General features: G+C 30.5%; 1 protein-coding gene across 10 annotated transcripts in view; it reads right to left on the bottom strand.

The window, feature by feature from the left end:
* LOC129971156 (coiled-coil domain-containing protein AGAP005037-like) overlaps window positions 1-21,039 on the bottom strand; it is a 383,974-nt gene that overhangs the window by 47,575 nt on the left and 315,360 nt on the right. For 9 of the 10 annotated variants that reach the window (XM_056084662.1, XM_056084663.1, XM_056084666.1 and 6 more), the window contains 9 exons: window positions 20,500-20,644; window positions 14,195-14,306; window positions 13,355-13,453; window positions 10,683-10,832; window positions 9,163-9,496; window positions 5,982-6,124; window positions 4,790-4,843; window positions 4,297-4,347; window positions 2,960-3,043 (listed from right to left, as the gene is read on the bottom strand). In XM_056084662.1, the coding sequence (XP_055940637.1) occupies window positions 2,960-3,043; window positions 4,297-4,347; window positions 4,790-4,843; window positions 5,982-6,124; window positions 9,163-9,496; window positions 10,683-10,832; window positions 13,355-13,453; window positions 14,195-14,306; window positions 20,500-20,644 (1,172 nt within the window). The remainder of the gene's footprint in view (window positions 1-2,959; window positions 3,044-4,296; window positions 4,348-4,789; window positions 4,844-5,981; window positions 6,125-9,162; window positions 9,497-10,682; window positions 10,833-13,354; window positions 13,454-14,194; window positions 14,307-20,499; window positions 20,645-21,039) is intronic. The other variant, XM_056084665.1, reaches the window with a different exon arrangement.

Here is a 21,039-nt window from a genome sequence, read left to right as displayed (position 1 = left end):
ATAAAAGTCTTGGTTTTTACTTAAGTATTTGTTTCTGGAAAATTCTTGTATGGAAACAAATACTTAAGCGAACACTTTACTTTAAAATTTCATTCCATAAAGTTATTGAAGTATTCAAAGATCTTGGTTATGGTTGGTCAAAAGATATATGTGGTCAAAGAGATGGTTGGTCAAAATATGGTATGGGTATTTGGTCTTAATAAATTCAACATCCCCAACATCAATTGTGCATGCTCTTCTAAGGCATTCTCGGGATTAATTTTTCTTTTAACTTCATTGCCCTACATCTAATAATTAAATTTTTTTAAAAATTTCACCGAGATTATAATGATAATTGTTATAAAATCATTTACTTTGAACTTATAGTCACTGAAGTTAATATTTCAGAAGTTCATTTTCAGTACAAAGAAAATTTCATTCTCTAAAATAGTGTTAATTAAAAATTTTCAGTAAAAGGATAATTTTTTTTTTGAGCATAGCGATATTTTTAACCCTCTGCAAAGAAAAAGGCATAAAATTAAGAATGAAAGAATAAATCATGCAAAAACATTTATATTATCAGAAATGCATGCGATAAAAAAAAATAAAAGAGATGCTACAAAATTTGATAATGGTTTAAAAAGTTTTTTTTGTCCTATATGTTTCTGTTGTTGCTCAAAATAATCAAAACGTTTTTTTTTAAATGGTTCTTTATATTAAAAAAATGAGTAGTGATATATGGAATTTTGGTTTAAAAAATCATTTAAAAATGGTCATTTGTTTAAAAGTTTTTTTTTGAAATACCAGATCCAAGTAATTTAATAAAATGCAATGCTTTTAACATGTTTGCTACCATTTGACTCCCTTATAAATCCCACTTACAAATTAATATTATCCATTCGAACTCGCAAGTCGAATCTAATTCGTAATTCTGAAGAATGCATTGTTTTCATACTTTTGCTAGACAGAAATTGTTATAAAAGTCATTTAAAACAAAAAAATATTACATTAATCTTAACGAACCTATAACTATATTTTTATGTAACTGCTATTAATTATTATTCTATTCACTTCTATTAACTATTTACATATAAACTTCCTAAGCTTTAAAAGGAATTCTTATACTCAATACGTATAATTATGCCAATTATTACTTTTCAAAGAGCAAATGATTGAGTTATGATATAAGTAAAAAGGGACATCTAATTACATAGATTTTATGATAATTAATTAGTTTATTCGAAATACGGCGTAAATTATAGCAATCATCGTATTACACATATAAAACTGAGTAAATAGGCGCTGGAAGCCAGTATTTTAAGGCACAAGGAATTGGCAATATAGTATTGCTTGCATAAATAAGTTTATTTAAATATTTACAACCAGTATCAGATATTCTTTAAAATATCTCTATTCTATTTTGAAATCCTTTCGAATATTTCTAGTTAACGGTTAATGACTAGTTAATAGGATATTTTGCATTACATATGAGGAAATTAAATCGTGCAAAATCAACTGATTACGAGATGGGCATCTCCAAGGTAATATAATAACGCATTTAATATTCATGTGAATGAAGACAATTTCATTGGAGATCTTAAAATTGATCTAGTGAGGGAATAAACGTCTTCATTCATAATTATTTAACATATTTTCTATTTTGGCATAGGAATGCTCAATTTTAACGATTTAATTGCTTGCTGATTTTTACAAATAAAAAAAATCACTAATTTCTTTTCAATAAATATAATTTAGTTCAAAAATTATTTCTCTACAAAAATTATCATTTTTTTTTGAAAATTTATAAATTTTTCATGCATTTGGAACAATAATTTCAAAATATTAATAACTGAATTTTTACAAAATCTTGTCTTTTTAATACTTATCATTTGACTGTTTTGCTATTAATTTCTATTTGAAACAATAATTAGAAAATATTGGTGGCTAAATATTTGAGAAAACTTTTTAGCTTCTTTAATACTTATCATTTGACTGTTTTGCTATTAATTTCTATTTGAAACAATAATTAGAAAATATTGGTGGCTAAATATTTGAGAAAACTTTTTAGCTTCTTTAATACTTATCATTTGACTGTTTCATTCTTAATTTCTTAAAAAAATTTCGGATATTCCAGTTTGGTATTCGATGCATTTGCGAATAATTTTTTTAAAACTATAAACTTTTTAAAAATTACGTATATTTTTTATTAAAAGTTTTTTCTATGTACTCTTCAATTATTAGTCGACCCCTTAATCTACTAACAAATGTCGGCTACGTTTATTTATTCACACTTTTAAGGTGTGAATTTATATTAAAATGTCTTAATAGTTTACATTTCCCATTAGAAAAGTTTTCGGGTAAAACATTTATAATTCGAAAATTTTGAGAGTTAATTTTGATCATATTATATATATATATATATATATATATATATATTAACATGTTCGATATTCAATACTTTTTCTTGATAATTACACTCTACAATTTCTCAGGAAACCTCTATAGATTTTGTTCCAGCCTTAACCCCTAAACTGTTTTTTTTTTGCTTCATTACTGTCTAATTAAATAATATCTTCCACTTAGAAGAATTGATTCAAAGATAGTCTTGCTGATTCAACTAAGGATTCATAAAATGCATGATATTTTGTGTATTTTGTGCAATTTTAGAATTGAATTATGGCACTAATCAGTGGAATGTAACTTTAGCTTATAAGCTTAAGAAGCGTTCATTCGATGCACGCATGAGACACGAGCACGAAAATTCAGGGGTTCAGTTCATCATTTCCTAATTACTTATGTCGGCAAGCGTCTTAGAGAACATGAATCCTATTTGGAAAAATGAAAAAGTGAACAAATCAGGCACTAAAGAGAAAAAAGAAAGGAAGACATAAAGAAGAAGACACTGACAATACGAAAGGAAAGAAAGAGGGGTAGGGCGGGGAGGTCAAAGGCAGAGTGCAAGGGTAGACAGAACGTTCACCTGTATGTTGAGGGGAATGCTGCTTCTGGTGGACGGGCGAGCTCACTGTGGTTGTTTCATCCGAGAACGACACAGACTTTTCCTCTACAGGGGACACGGCAAATGTTAGTTGTCAGCCACTCAACACAACCTGTTTTGATTTTAGAGCTTTTTTTTCCATATTTGTTTCGTGATTCGTTAATGTTATCAAGTTTAATATGCGATTTTAAAATGATATTTTAATATTATAGATTAGCGTTGAAAAGTGACTCAAAAGGATAGTAATATGCGATAAAAAATTGTCACGAAAATAAGTTCAAAAAATGCTAATAGCGTCATATTCAAAGTAGATGAAAACTGTAATATGATGACCTGAAATAAATCTATCATTAATGTAGAACACAATGTAATATTAATAAAAGAAAAAGTATTAAATTTGTAAAGTAATTCAGCCATTTATTTTTTAAACTATTTTAGTCATTTTGAGAAATGGGACAAAAAGTATGGTGAATTATCCATACCACAATACCGAAATAAAAGTGCAAATAAATAAAATTTAAAACTTCTAAACGATAAAACAAATAATTATACTTCAAATAAATAATTATAATTTGCAAAATTCATCAACATTTTATTTAATGCAAAATAGAATAATTGTTACTGATTATTCATTAAATTAAACTGGAGTTGCAACTATAAAAGTTCTTAATAATCAATTTATTAGTAGTTCAGTTTAGTATTAATTAGTTACAAGAGACTATAGTTCATATTTAATTGCTTTACTCTTATGATCAAAACCCTGAAATGAAATTTCGTTAAATTAAATGAATGAGAATTCTTTTACATAAAATGAATGAGAATGAGATTCACTAATTTTACTAAACAGACATACTTTTTTCGTTTTTCTGAATATAAACTATATCTACATAATCATAATAATGAGTAGAAGATCCAAATCTAAGATGATAATCATAGATACCTTAGATATGTATTGCTACCGAATGAAGATGAAAGATATAGAGTATTCAAAAATTGAAATAAAGGAAATATTTTAAAAATCCTTAATTTATATAATTCAATTTATCCCTTCTATAAATGCTTTCAAATCTTTTGCGACTTGATGACAACGCTTTACTGGAATACAATTTTAGTATTTTATCAATAATATCATCGGAAATTATACTTTCTTTCATAAAAAAGTTTCATTTTTATCACTTCATGGGGATACACTTGCTGCTATAAAATGTTTCTTTTTCTTTCGCAAACATTCTATCAACTTCTTCACAAATATTAAGCAAGTTAATTGAAGAAAATGAAGAAGCTAAATAGATTCAAATGAGAGAAATATAGCTACTTACCCTTAAAGGCATATTTGGAATGCGGTTCAGGTTGAGACTCTGAATTCTCGTCTGTAAACAGAAGTCTAGCATGAGTTGAAAGAATTTGAGACAGAGACAGAATAGATTGGGGTTTTAAATAAAACTCATGGTAAAATGCTAAAAATGCTTCAATTCTATAAATAAAATAAGAAATGAAAATAGTTATTAGCTCTTCTTAATATCTTGATAGAAATTATATTTTAATAGGACGCTTTAAGTACAACTTTAACATGAAATGTGTTTTACATGTGACTCATAGAACCCCTTTTACTATGAGGCGGCCACGTGGAAAGCTAAACAATGATTGAATTATTGTCTGTCATAAATAATAATAATAATAATGGACATAAATTGATTATTTCAAATATTTCCAAAAGCCAAGTTTCAAAAAGCAATTTTCTCATAATAAATATTGAATTTATTTCAAATGAATGCCATTTTCTGTCAATGAATTGAAATGCTAAGACATTACCTGCCAAGGATGTGCAAGAGGAAGACTTAGAAGATCGAGCTTCGGAGAATCCTTCTGAAAAGAATTAATTTAAATTAGTTTATTTAAATTAGTCAAACTGTAACAAAAATGAAATAAATTATATTAGCATTATAACCAATTTGCTAATTCATAAATTTTGAGAATTTGAAGTCATTTAGATTTTTGTATGCTTTGTGCATCTTTTCTTTGTGGAGTGAATCGTATTGATACTGGATTAGGACAACTACTTAAAATAATGATTTGGCTGTTTGGTGGAACCAGATAGGCAAACTATCAAATAGATTTATTTTTGAGATGTGTTAAGAGATTTATTTTTACCAGGATGAAGTTCCAGATCACAAATTTTTTCACCCATCTATTTTCCAAACCATTACATTTAAATTTTTGAATGAAGAGATTCGAGTAGTCCTCGTGATCAGTAGATTTAAATCTGTTAGATTACTTTCTACGTATTTATTGAAAATGAGGATTACGGAGGCTAATCCATTGAAAAAACAGACTTGATAATTACACTATTAAAGCATTTTCATCTGCTACGTCAAAGAAGTAATTTCAGACATCTGCTGAAATGGGTAAGAATAATCATATTTAAATTTTCATAATTTTTTTTAACAGAATAATGTTTTAGTTTGTTTACTTATTTGCTTATTAAATAGATAATATTTTAAGATTAATTTACTAAATATAACAAATAAAATCAGGGACCATATAAAAGTTTAGATTTTGTATTTTTTACCAGTACATTTAATAAATAAAACAGCGTAAAAAATATTTATTTCATTTAAGGAATTTTTCTAACCTATCATGCTTATTTTTAAAGGGTAAGAAATAAACTTTTGGTTCATAATTAACGCATTAAATGCCACGCTGAATTTTTACTGTGCAATTTATATGGTCTTTAAATGCCCGCCTTCCGCTAGTGACTTCCTCGGCAGTCACGGTGTTAAGAACTTTGTATATTCCATGCAATGAAGCATTATATTTAAAATAAAGTTGTTTAGCTGCATGGAATATTTCTGTAGCCTGTAGAAACACATATTGTTAACTAATCAAAACTTAGTTTTTCTTATGTTTTTTGTGTATTGCCATCTATAGCTATTTCTGATGGAAATAATTACTATTCAGTTTCATTAAAAAGCCCTCCATTCAAATGAGCAACAAAGATTCCTACCTCCCTGTCCTCTCTCTTTGGAAATATCTCTCGTGGGAATCTGTTGGTTCTGGGGCGACGAACGTATGGGCGCCGCCGTCAAAGCTTTCTGGACCAGCCCTGTCAGGCTGGCCAACTGTCTTTCCATATGCTCAACCCGCAATCTGCAAAGAAATGTGATTTAACCTTTCTTTACAACAGATAAAAAAAGATAATTGATTTCTATATTAACGAACTTTTATGATAAATTTTTACATCACATTATTCTTATGGAATATGTAAAGTTCTAAATGATACACTCTGGACTGAAAATCGTTGAAGATTTGCAAGTAAAATGTAGCGTACAAGATTAGGCATCCATCTTTTAAGACAGTTTTCTTTTAAGTGTGAATTAGCTTCTCAATAGGCCATTGTCATCGCAGTATACTTACACGTATAATCACACTCATAAAAGCAACAAATATTTAGTCCATTCTTCATTTTTAGAGGAAGAATGTGCGTAAAAAATATTTATAATCTCTTTTAGCTCCAAAAACGATGGGATTACATTTAAGGTTTGGTTTGATTTAGTTATATTAACATCCCGTTTGAAGTAACACTAGGGCTATTTTTGGACGGACCTCGTCATTTTGAACCGCGGTCAGATGACGAGGACTACACCTGAGCTGGCACCCCCCTCTCCTCACCAAACCACACCAGCGGAAGGACTAGAGATTACATTTAAGATAATACTATACTCTAAAATGTAAGTAGAAGCTACCTCTGAAAGAAGTATATCTGTGATTATTTTCATATGTGTTTTGTTCTGTTCGCCACATTTTAAGAATCGCAGCTACATTCAATGTTTTTATAACATGGCCTTTTGTCACCATAACAGAAAATAGAGAATTTTATAACATAGAATCCATATAACAAGAAACATCTTTCACTTGTGACAAGGCGCAAAATTAGTGATAAGTCCTTCTATAAACATGTGGCTATGATATTATTATTGTGATATGAACGAATTACCCGTGTTATACAATAATAATAATTGAATGGAATATGATTTTTAAAATACGTCAAACATATGGTGTAAATTAAAATTCAGCCAAATAAGCTTGCTTGTTTTTGTTGCGTTTTATGAAGTACAAACTGTTTTTAATCTATTTCTCCAAGTATGTGAGAAATATGGGTAATTTAGAATATACTATGCTATAATAAAGTTAAATGCATTGGGTTAGCCGGTAAGGAATTGCAGATGTCCTTCATAGATGAAGATATTTGTTTTTAAAATACCCGAAAAGTTATTTTAGAGTGTTAGAGTTCGACCTTGTTTTGGTCGAATGCGCAGATTTTATCTGGAATTCATTGAAAAAGGGGAAAGCGAAAAAAAAAATATTCTTCGTATACTTTACTCTTTTATTTCCGTAAGGAAAAATATTGTATGAAAGCTCAACAAAATTTTATTTGCTGTACATGGAGATGAAATTTTAACAGAGTAAATAGTTGAAAAACGCTTTCGAAGTTTTTGGTTGATGATTGTGTTCTCAGCTTTTCAGTCATCAGTTGAAGTTGATGGTAGATAAATCAACGCAAATTTTTATAGTATAACACGAGATGCCATATTAAAGCTTTACGTCCTTCTACAATTATTAAAATACTAAAGCTTTGTATCCTTGAAAAAAATGACAACTTTTCTGAACTAAAAGAATTTTTCTTAAAAAAATGCATTGACATGTGCACTTAACTCATCAAACACATATGAAAGTAAGACATTTGTTTAAATTGCTTTAAACACTGGTTTTGAATTATTATTTCATTTAATATAACGGGATCCTGTGCCGCCAGTGTCTATCACTTGGAGTTGTCTAACCAGTTAGATAAGCACAAGGTGGAAGGAAAAAAACTGTATAATAATAAAAATTGATAATCAAGACCGATTATTACAGTTAGGAGGGAAAAATTTAAACTGATTTGATGAGTGACATTTGTTTTTAGCTACTGAGTGGTCTTGAAAAAGTCTTGGTATTTGTGAATGTGATTTATATAGCTTGGATCTTTCCGCGAGAAATTGTATTCGTTGCAAGCCTTCTAAGTCATTCTTTCTTGAGACATATTTCTGGCTTTCTCATGCGTTATGACAGATTTAGTATGTCATCGGTAGCATGATAAACTGGGGATCCTATATTCTCACAGTTACAGTATGGAAAGTTGGGCAGATGGAATCCGTGTTGGTATGTCGGGCATGGGCCGCATCCAATGAAGAACAAGGCATCTGCTCATTTCAGTTGTCCGCGTGGAGAAAAACTCTGGGTATTATAATGTGAACCAGTATGTTTTCTCTTCTTTTGCCATTTTGTCATGATCTCAGTTTGAAGGATGTTTTTCAGATGACATTTTGGGAGCTTCACTAAATTTCGATCTTGATTCGCACAATCCTCTGTAATGCTAGTCCGTCCGCCGCTTCATTCCCGTCATAATCTACATGTGTCTTGATCCATGAGATTTGAATGTGAGGATTTCCAAGAAGGAGGGACAATGTGTCCCTCATTATCGGGCTATCGAATTTTGGAGAACTTGAGGCTTATATACTTCCTTTATTGTTACCATAAGTATTGATTGGATCTGATGAGGGAAGAGATTGCAAATTTGACTGCGCTGTTGAGTGCTAGTAGTTCAGCTTGGAACACTGCATTTTCTTCCAACAGGCTGGTTGCCCCACTGGTGTGTAGTGATTGCATCCTGCCCGACTTAAAATGCCGCCCCAACTCTCGATGAGAATTTTGATCCATTTGTGCCCATTGCGAGTCCTGCATTCTGGGATCTACCGTCTTCCAACGAGATTTGATGTGATTGGAGATGTTTAGGGGGATATGGCATTCAGTCTGTCTTTCTGTGCTCGTATTCGTCTAGTTGGATATATGGCATATCATGTACAATTTCAAACATATATTTATATAATTCTAAAAATTTGTATTTCAAATTCAGGGAAATCTGAAATATATTAAGATTTCGCCAACAGTTTGAGATTGAATTTTTGACGATTATAATACTTTCTCTTTGTATACTTTGTGTGTGAGAAAATATTAAATAAAATTGTTATTTCAATGAAATTATTTCATTCCTTTAAAAAATTCCCTCCATGTATCTAAAAAAACCCCCAGCAATTAGTTGTCAATCATGTATAGTCAAGCATTGCTCATCACAAAAATGGACCCACCTGGCTTCTTCGTCGACGACAGGCGTTACCGAGCCCGATCTAGATCCGTAGATCCTTTCTGTCCCTCCGTAGTAGGGCTCCTCGTAGGGCGAGATGGGAGCCGCAGCGGCCGCTGCGAATGCCCGCGCAGGTTCGTAACGCCTTTCGGGCGAAGATAGGTAGCCGCCCTCGAAGCTCTTGCGATACGTCGGCTCATAGTGACGCTCAGGGGACACCGTGTAGATAGGCTGCGCCCCGGCACTGTAAGGGCGCTCGGGTGGGGGTCGGTAACCGCCCTGGGGCTCGTGGCGCCGCTCGGGAGCGTAACGGGGGAAAGGAGGGACTCTCGTCTCAACTGAAAAAACGAAAACATTTATCTGTTAGAAACGTCGACACTAAAACATCACTTATAAGGATAGAAGGATTTATATTATATGATTATTTGACAGAAGTTTTGGATGAAAAGGAAACTAAATAGAAAAATGTAATGAGTTTGATAAAGTCACCCAAATATTATTATTCATATTGACCGCTTTCCATGATCAGTCATCCGCTCCCCCTCTGTATATTTGAAATAACTGGCAAAACTAAGAATCGGTCCCCTAGCTACACACATTGCAATGATTTCGATAATTTTTATATGAAAATTAAAGTCACCTAGATGTGTTACCAATGGCTTCTAGCTTTCTAGTACTTGAAAGAATCAAACTTTATTTTATTCAGTCGAATTACAATATTTAAATGTTGGATAAAATACAGCTTTTTTTTCTTCTCACAGAAACTAAGTAATATATTTTTTTAAATTATCCGACAAATTTTGAACAAATCATTTAATAAATTTCTAAATTAGAAAAAAAAAATATTTTAAACCAATTTTCAAAATTTTTGTCATTTAACTAATATACTTTTTCTTCGTACAACTACGAGTAATATACTTACTTCGTACTTTTTTTCAATATACTTTATGCAAAAATTAAAAATTTAACAATACTTATTTATACTAAATTTACTTGATATAAATAAGCATTAAATGAATTTAGTATCATTTTATATTAAATTCATTTAATACTTATCATTATTAATATTTATTTTCAAAAATTTCATATAGAAGATAGTCACATATCTTAAAGAAATTATAAGAAAGAATAAAAATAAACGAAATAAAAAAAAAAATCAACCGAGCTGCTAACATTTATCAAGCTTTCTTTCTTTCTTTCTTTTTTTTAAGCAATCTGAAATAACTCGAATGGTTAAATATGCTGACAGAGAGGTATTTCGGAACCTTTGTCTCCTTTACTACCCCAAGTACACAAAACATGAAAACATCCAATTCTTTTGAAAACTTCCCTCCTCAAACAGATTAACCCGAAGATCCCAATTCTTTTCAAAAAGAGAGGATTTGAACTCGTTTGATCTTCGAACGTGATTCACGGCGCTGCTTTTCTATTTCCTCAGACGATTTTTTTTTTATCCCATTGAATTGTCACGGTGCTTTCATCACTTTCAGAACCTAATAAAGGATAGGGACTTAATAGACTTACCCATGGGCCTGGGCATTCCAGAGCGGGGAGAGGGTATGGAAGGCGGAGGCCCAGTGGGAGGTGGCGGGGTGCACCGGATCCCTTTCCCAATGGGAAGGGTACCTCCTTGCTGAAAAGAACGTTGAGGCTTCGGGGGCGGCTGCATGACACCTAAAATATGAAAAGGCGAGCAATTAATGCTTTGGCACAAATTTACTTAGAAAATATTCCATTATAAGAATATTTTCTAAAGAAATAGTGTTATCATAATTCATTTAAAACATATTTCATATTTCTTAATTTTCTTTTCATTTAATAATTTTTCTATTGTTTCAGTTCTTCGATATCTTTTCCAAGGTTATTTATTAAAAGAAATAAGTTGCACCGTCACTCAGGGAAGTATATTTTTAAAAGTATTTACAAAGTTTTCTCTCAGATTATTTTTTTCACTCGCTTAGATACAGTATAAAATCTGTTAAAACTTCACACATAAAACATTATTATATTTGCTTTCATTTAATATACTTTGTTTTATGTTTAAAAAAAATGAAATTTTGCAATCAATTTTTTTTCACATTATTTGGCATGCCGGAGTTATGAATTTTTCAAAACTTGTGTATTTTTGATGACAGTATACTATTTTAATATTTTCAGAACTTAAATCCATTCATTCAAAGATTAATTTAATAAAATATTCCTTCTCTATTAGTTGCGAAACTGAAATAAATGTAAGAAAAAAATTTATTGCATGATTCCATTATATTTATCCATCTTTGGAAACCTGCTGAGTCGCAGAGAGTATTGGCTGTAATTAATTAAAATTAAATCTTAAATTATGCATAAGTTAACTTAATGTTCATGGTTTCCGGGTCGTGATTTTAATCGATCTTCCGACCTCTTTCATAGACCTAATAGAACAAAATATTTAAAATATTAGCTGGATTTAGTTTATTTTATCTAATAGTTATTAATATTCATTATAAATCACATTTCTGGTAAAAAACATGTTTGAAACTACATTATAGTTTATACAAATTTACCTAATATGTTTGAAAATAAGTAGTACTTTGATCATAAAAATTTAAATAAGATTTTTTAAAATTATATGTATTGGAAGTATGAAATTTAACTATAGTGTGAATGTTGAATAAAAATATTCAATAACCTTCTAAAGAAGTAGATTTAAAGTGCTAATAATTTTTTTTCATTATTTATTAAATGAAATAGATTTAAAACAACTTACTTTATATATTGTAGCTAAATATATTACAATCGAGTTTACAAAAATAAATAATTCTGATTCAGTCTGCTAGTTTGCTTCTTTTATAAAAGTTCTAGTGCTCTGCCAAAGAACAATGAATCAAAAAATGAGTCAAACTTCATTCTTCGAAATTTGAGTTCTCCGATCGAATTTCAACGGAACATTGCAAAGAAAAACACAACTTAAAAGAAACAACAACAACGCTACATTGCGTAAATATTGTTATTAGAGCAAGTAATAAATGTCATTTTACGAGAAATCCATATTTAATGACCATTTTATGAAAAAGAAGTTGTCTTCAAAAGGAATTTGTGCAGTTGAAAATAATCCGATTCGATTGCGGCAGGAAAAAAAAGATATAATAGGGTAGTTGAAAAAAATATAAACCAACTGGCAAATCAAATGCATAATTAATGAAGTTAATGTACCTTAGCGCTATAGAATTACAGTATGAGATTTCTTGAAGTTTTTGAAGATGAAATTTCAGCTGCAAGAAATTATGTTCTAGAAAATTAGCTTTTTAATTTATCGTTCAAATTGAGTATGGATTGCAAAGCGATTCTCAAGTAATTTTCATACGCTGAATAATGCTAACGAGAAAATACGTAGACTTTATTCGCCATTTTTCGCCAATTCAAACAGTTAAAGAACTATAAACTTCGAATTACATCATGCTCATTGATGTATTCCCTACAAGGCAGACTGGGCAGCTTTTTAGAGCTGCTTGGCTGATGTGAGAGGGGGCCTAGGCAGATCGATTTAAAAAAAAGTGTCATATGCAAATTCTAGGATTTATAAAATATATGGCTAATACATAGTTTAACTTAAACACAACCTTCCTTTCTGACGGATCTCATATAACAATAAAAGCAAATGCGTATGCGTGTCATATTTACTAGTTATATTCCGACAGAACAAGCCGTTGGATATAGAAATTAGAAACCTCCTGTGACTCGAATTTTAGAAACTTCCAATTATTTCTATTGTGTTTGTCGACATGTAAAAAATGAATTTGCTCTCTTAAGTTTACATTTTACTTTTTTGCTGTCGATAGTAGATGTTTTTGTAACCTGTAAACAAAACTTCTCTCGGATACTAACTAAATTTCGTACTTATTTGATACAAAGAGGTTATTCTATTGTTTTTGCATGTAGACTAAATGAAACGATATTTTAAAAGAGATCTCATATTAATAATTAGGCTGATACTTGAGCACAAGAACCAAAAGAGTCACAAGGTATCTAAAACAGTAAGAGTGAATACCAGTTACATATTTTTCTGAAAGAACTTCGAACAGTATTGGATTGATATGAAATGTAAAAAATATTTCCGACAATCAAGATATGTATAGAGGCTAATAATTAGATGAAACAGAATGTGAATATATTATATATTGTAAGCGAGGAAGATCCAAGGTTGGAGCAGGACTTACCTGGTGGTATAAGAATTTCTTTGGGACGTCGTTCCGGACTAGGAGGACCTGATGGAGCGTAGGTCAGGTGAGCTCCCCAGGGCAGGGTTTGAGCATAGGCTATTAATATAAAAAATACTAATTTATTAAAAAAAACTAAAAAAAATTAAATTTATTGAAAAAATTCAAATTATTAAATCAAAATTTAATAAGAGACAGAAAGTACGCTGTAAAATTGCAATTGCTTAATTATCGTAACATTTTAGTAATGGAAATGCGATCAGTAATTTCTGCATTACAAGGGTGGTAAATTACAGTTAATGATCTAAATTATCTGCTGCCTTTGTCATATCCTTTAAGAACAATAAAAAGAAAAATATTACGTCGTTAATGCAAAAATTTAATTCAGACACTGATAATCCTTTAATTTTACTACTTTCACTATGCCAAATCTTTTACTAAAAATAAAGACCAGAGGAAGTGGTCCCTTCAAATTTCTCTCACGTGCCATCTCCCACTTTATCCACCTCATAAAAATTCTGAAAGTTAAACAAAGCACAAATGGTTAGGTTTTTTATTTTTTCCTTTTATTATTTTTCTTTCTTCTTCTGAGTCCAACATATGAGCGTTTCGTGTTTTAGAGTACAGCAAGTATGCAATTTGAACTGTTGCTTATCAACCTACAGAAATCAATATTTGTCTAAATCATTGCTTTTACATGAATGCGAATGTACAGACTGACAGACGGCATACCCATTAAAATTAAGTATAACCAATATCCAATGCGAATCAACTGGTCGCCGAAGGCGACTGCTAGCAAATAAAAGACAAAACAGAGCATATTCTTTACCAAATACTCACCAATGGGAGGTTTTGTTCTGTCCGGAGGCGAGTATGGACCAGGAGGTAAAGTCTGCGTCGCTAGGGGACAGTAGGCACTAAGACCGGCGGCTCCGTAGTAGCCCACACCGCCCTGAAATCATTAATTTAATAAATCAGCACTGGAGACATGTAGTAATATCATAATTCATTTAAAATAAAAAATCTGCTGAATATACTGACGAAATTAAGATTACAGATATGAAGCGTATAAATGCTGTCTCGAATAATTATCATTTCATTCTAATGCCATTTTGTACTTGTATACTTTTATCATAAAACAATTTACAGGAGCAAAACTCTTACTAAAATGATCTTGCACATTCTCTTATAAAAGTGTAAATTCTATCTACTTGTATAAAAATGTGGACTTTGGGCAAGGCTGTGAATGGCATGAATGCTCAGATTTTTATTTTTCAAAGTTCCACACATGCGAGTTGTATTCTTCGTAGTTTAGTAAAGAAAACCGATGCTCGTGTATTAATTCCATGGCATTAGCGAACAATCGTTACAAATACTGATTATTGGCGTAAATTTGACGTGCGATTTTTGGTGATTAATCGTAAGCATGCGGTTAATGCACAAGTAACAGAGAGCCGAAATGTATTTTGGACATTTTTCCCAACTGACTGAAGACAAAAATTGATATAGAACTATAGTTATAAAATTCCATTTACCTTTATTGTTACATTGTTTAATCATCTCGTTTACATGCATGCAAAATTACAATCAACAGAATTCGGATTTGATTCAAAATATGATACGTACGTACATTTTATAGGCTAAATTAGTGCATAAAATTCTATCTATCTAGTTCTATGAGGTTTGCATGTATCATGTTCGCTTGTGTTCGGAAAGCCTGACAGCAAACTTTATCTTAATGGAATTAAATTTGACAAAAATTTAGTAATTAGTACTTTTGTCCATCTAATTCAAGGTGTGAAATTTATCGTGTTCACAGATAGAGTGACAGACAGAAATAATGCAAAAATGTTTTTTTATATATATATTTACGAAGGTCTAAAACGTTGCAATTCATCAAAATCTTGAAATCAAATTTTTTGATAATTGCAACCCTTTTTTACCTACTTTGTATACGAGAAAATAATAAGTAGGACTATAATTTTTTTACAAATATATAAACGAGATTAAAAAAATGATATATAAAACTTTCAAAATCTGATGTTTTATACATTTAGAATCTCTTAATAAATATTAAAAAACATGATTTTCTGAATGAAAAGACAAATTATCAAATTATAAAATCCATTTTCAACTTATAATTCTAACATAAATTCGTACAGAGCTGTAATTGACTGAATTTATAATCCATTTCACTTTTAGCGATAACAACCTGTATTATATTAGCCAAATAAGGTTTCAGAGATTTAGAGATGTATAGACAGAATTTTCCAGCATGCGTGAGCTTATTAAAAATTTATAAGATATTTATTAACGATTGTTTTACAAAGAAATGCTTCAGTAAAGACTTCCAATTAGTTCATAATTTCAAACATCTTAATATAATTACTCCTGAAAATTGAACACGATAGAAAGAAAATAAGCACAAAATATGGTTAAGAATGCGAACAAAGTTTAAATCACGCAACACTGCATTGTATCTATTCCTCAACTGTTTATATATAGTCCCTATTTTTAGAAAACAACTCTCGCACGCAGTTCAACAAAGCGGAAGGCAGGTAAGTTTCCAGCAAAAAAATAAGAGCCCGCTAGTTCTAGTTTTTCACCACGTGTTGTTTTTAAACCCGTACGGTCTCCGCAGATGACCTTCGGACTTTCTGAAAGATGAAAGAAAGAAAACCGACCTATTCTTTTGCAAAGGTAATACAAAAAAGTTTACGACTGTTGCGGCTCTTTTTCGGCGTGGGCGATTTCTCTGCTACTGCACGCTCGATTACGTGCTAAAGACGTCGGACGGCGGCGATTTTTTCTGGAGAACTAACGGCTCCTGTTTTATGCCATCATTTGTTTCTTGCAGAGAGCTGCTAGGAGAATTTTGCTACGGTAATCAATATTTCCTCTTTGCAGTGTGTCTGAAAAGTTTTGTAGCACTCTCAGTAGGAATGTCTGTAGCCAATAAACATTTTCTCTGCTTGCAATCAAGCATTCCTAGGATTTTAAACGATTAAAACTACACTATTAAATAAAACCCCTTTTAATATGCCATTTCTGTTTTAAATTCTTCTCTTTCAAATTGTAATCTTTATTTAATCTAATAACAAGTGATTTTTTTTTTATGATTCAGCCCATGTATTGCAGTAACTATGTGATGAAACAGAACACAGGAGAAATCCATCGAAAATTATAATGGTGGATGCAAAAGACATACACAAGTAGCGTTAATGAGAGACATTTATATTCAACATATCCAGGTATCTTATAACTTTAAACAAGCAATTTTTGTATATATAAAAATTTCGAGTATCACGGATTTTATATTTAGATAAGTTTTGCTTTTTAAGTTTGTCTATATAGGTGTCTTTCCGGAAGAAACGCACACACGATTTTACACACATACACAATATTTTTTTATAATTTAATATTGACATTATAATTTAATATTGACATATAATTTAATATTTTATAATTTAATATTAATATTGGATATATACAAGACATGCATAAGCGCATCAGAAATGGAATAATGGTTAGGGTTTCGAGCTCCTCCTCCTCCTCATTTTCCTCATGTTTGATCCCGCTTTGCAATTCAATTAGATTTCGTTATAACTTTAAACGAGCCATGGGATAGGATTTTATTTATCATTTTTCAAAAACTTGCCGAGCGAAGGCCGGTCTCTCAGGTATTAAGGTTAAAAGAATCCAAAATAACATTTTTATGTGGCACGCATCTTTTACCCTCCCTCTTCCTTGTAATTTCATTGTTTTCGGCGAGAATTCAAGAGACTGATGGAGGAGAAAAAAAGAAATAGTGAGAAGGAAATTAAAAAAAAAAAAAAAAATCGAATATTGAAATCCGCTATTTTTATCCCTTTACTATTTTTTTCTGATTTTTACATTTTAAAAAAAATTATTGTTAATTAAAATCATGATTTGCACAAAAAAAAAAGCATGGAAATAAAGTAGGAAAATGCATGTAAATAAATAACAAAATATAAAAAGTTTTCTTATAGATGCGAGATATTTCAACAAGTAAGTTTATTTTGTCTTCATTTCACTCCATTATATAATGATAATATGCAACTAAAATATCTTAGTATACATATCTTTATTTAGATGATGAAAATCCACACTTTCTTTTACGGAAGATTATCTTCCCATTAACTAGTTTTTCCTAAAAATAAGCTAAAGACCCGTGACTTCGATCTAAGGACCAAATATTGAATTGCTTGATCCAACATTTAGTAAAGTTTTAGTACAGTTTTTAGATACCGTTATATAAACAGAATTCCGAAAATGCGATTTTAAGATAAGGAAATCTTAAGCTGTGATGGCGTATCTGAAGATGAAATTTTTCAAAGCTACAATACCTTTTAATGCACATTTTTTATACAACAGAATGAAAGAAGCATTGACGGAGAAAATGTTTTGTAAACTACCTGGTAACAAGTAATAATTTTTTTTTAAAAAGTCAATTCCTATTTTCGCAAGAATTGAACGTGTATTTTTCACCTTCACGTGAAAAATACTGAAATCTTTGCATTTTACCGATGGAGCTACTGTCTGTTGATTTCAATTTTCATTACAAACTGCCAATACTCTATTTAAAGTATTAAAAATGAGTTAAATTTAATAATGAATGCATTAATATTCGAAAAAACTGTATTAACATCAAGTGTCATCCACTACATGTTTTAAAAAACTGTATTTGAACTTGAGTGGATGAATAAAAAGTATTTTATTAACGATTGAAAATTTGAACACGATATATAAATATATATAGGGAGAGTGTGAACTAACAGTAAGAATTGGAAAAAGAGGGAAAGCAAACCAAAATAATTCCGCAATTTATTCATTTCGCTGTTAAATTTCCATACATTTCTAATAAATATTTTCATTAAAAAAAACCATGTTTTGTGATAGCATGGATTGCCATGTTGATGCGTGTATTTTTCAACAAATAATAATTATTTTGCCTACTAATTAGTTAGAATTTTATTAAAAATCAGTTAATGTTTAAAAAATCATTTCATTTTAACTTGCTATATGGTGTTTTTAGCTATTATTTACAAAATAATTAAATATTAATATCAGAGTCAGGTATTTCCTCATATATAAAACTATCTTATAATATTTATAAATTTTGTATTTCATAAAATGAGCAAAAAAAAAAAAAGTTTTGCAAAAAAAGATGGAAATAGAATTTAAAATTGAGAAATAAAAAATAAGATTTCTAAAAACATTTGAGTTTTGTTGGTTAGTTTTGCTGATAATTACATTGAAATGTTGCTTTGGTAATATTAAAAGCGTTTTCTTATTAAAATAAAAATGTATTTAAAATCTGAATATTAAAAATCAAACAATTAAAATAAAAAAGTTCTATCTGAAAGAAAGCAAATTTGAATTTTTGAAAAAAAAAAAAAAAAAAAAAAAAAGGTTAAATATTGAACATAAAAATGAAAATTTCACGGATTTTCAAAGCACAAAATTTTAATAAGTTACAAGTTAAAATTTCAATTATTAAGGTTCTCAGTTAAATAATAAGGTTTCATAATAATAAGCAACTATTTAAAGGTTATTATCCAACATTTCTGCGACTGTAATACAACAAAAAAAAATTCTATCCCACTTTATGGTAGCAAATAAATCCCGGATATGTTTGGACGAGAATTCATTTCATTTGGGAGTGTTTTCTATCAATGGTAGCCGGCTAATCAGGAGGAATTATTATTCCCCCTTCTGAAAGGCAACCGGACGTAGCAGCGGAACAAGACATTTCCTGATTCTAATGAGAATTCTCGAACCGTTGCGGCCTTTCACGAGTTCCACTTCAGCTACCACTTGCCATCAAACAGAAATGCCAGACGACAATGTTTCAACAGGTGGTTTTGCACCAACGATTTCTTTCGTAGAAAAAGAAAATGCAAATAGTTTTTCCTTAAGGGAAAATATTTGCAACTCCGAATGCACATGGTTAAACTTAAAAAAATGTGAATATTTTAGAAAACTCCTGCTGATGATCAGAGTGAAAATGTTTTAAACTTCAAACGACCTGTTATTAACTAGATTTATTTAGGAATTCTACTTAACTTACAAACTAGGTAACTCGAGTAGTTTAGATCGGAATTGAATGGGCGAAGAACATTTTATAGGAAGGAAAAAAGTTCCAAATGATTCCGTAGATGGGTATCGAGATCGAAGTTGTGAATTTCGTTATATTAACGTACAGTTTGGAAGCAATACGAGGGCTAGTTGGGGACGAGCCTGGTAATTTAAAGCCCTACAGATGGTGAGGATGGCACCAGAAAAGATGATCCTTCTCCAAACTTCTGCACCACACTAATGGGAGAATGTTTGGCCCACGATATCAAATTTAACATGCAACGAGCCGGAATGCACGACGAATTATTAGTGGAATTGGGTTTCAAACTTGGACCCCCCCCCAATTGCAAAATTCGGATCTTGCTATCAGGCCACCACATCCCCCAGACTGACAAAAATGACGAGGGATGGACAAAATTGCTCAAATTAGTCGAATAGTTTTTTCTCATAATAAATAATTTTTCATTAAAGATTTTGATAACTACCATCTTTTAAGATTTAAGAATCGTAGACCCATATTTATCACATCATAATACTAGCTGAGTGTATGATGATTTTCATTTTGTCTCGGTATCGAAACCGGAAGATTGGAGGCACGAGACTCGATTCTATGGATGAATTTCTTTAATCATTGCCATTTCAAAATTTATTAAAATAGTAGTTTTCAAAGTTGTCAGTATATAAAAACTCATACTACATTTTTGAAACATATAAAAGAAACTTTTTATTTCTCAATATTGATTTGATTGATTGGTTTGTTGATCTTTTTTTTTTAAAGTATATTCAAATCACAGTTTTCAAAGCTGTAAATAAATAAAAATTCGCATCGTACTTTTGAAATATATTAAAAGTAACTCTCCATTTCTCAGTTTAATTTCAATTAATAGTATCGATAAATCGATAAAAATATATATCGATAAATTAATATAAAATTAATATTGATAAAAAATAAATATATATAAAATATTGCATCGATAAATAGATATAAATATATAAATATCGATATGCACGGTGACAAAAGAGAAAATGCTTGTCAATATGCCGACCTTTGCTCTGTGTATGTGCTGATTCTGATACTCGGAGTCGAACTCGGGCTCGGAGAAGTAACTCAGCTCCCCCTCCCACGTGCTGTACACTTCTCCATTCGGTTCCTGCTCGTAGATTCGCAGCACCGATCGATCCCGGATATCCCTGCAAACAGAAGCACATGCCATCAGAGAAAGGAGAACGATTTCATCAGCAATCAGAAAACAAAAGGTATTAATAACCAAGGAATGATGATAACAGTAATAGAAGGATCACTGCTTATCGCATGTGGTATTAAACAACGACATTTAAATCTGTTTATAATTATTTTAACATTGCCACATCCACACGGACCACAAAATTTTTCTTCTCTGTTTTTGAAAGATTTTTCATTAAAATGTACAAATATGAAACACAAAATTCATATTAACATGATAAGCTTAGCTGTGTTTTATGAAATGATACACGTAAATAAATGTGTTTTATGGAGGAGGAAGTAAGGCTAAAAAATTATTATAATATATTTTTATTTAGTTATGATATATTATTTATTAAATCTC

The sequence above is a fragment of the Argiope bruennichi genome, chromosome 6 (assembly GCF_947563725.1).
Source record: "Argiope bruennichi chromosome 6, qqArgBrue1.1, whole genome shotgun sequence".
NCBI lineage: Eukaryota > Metazoa > Arthropoda > Arachnida > Araneae > Araneidae > Argiope > Argiope bruennichi.
The sequence above is the reverse complement of the archived record's forward strand: the minus strand, read 5'-3'. Positions and strand labels throughout refer to the sequence as shown.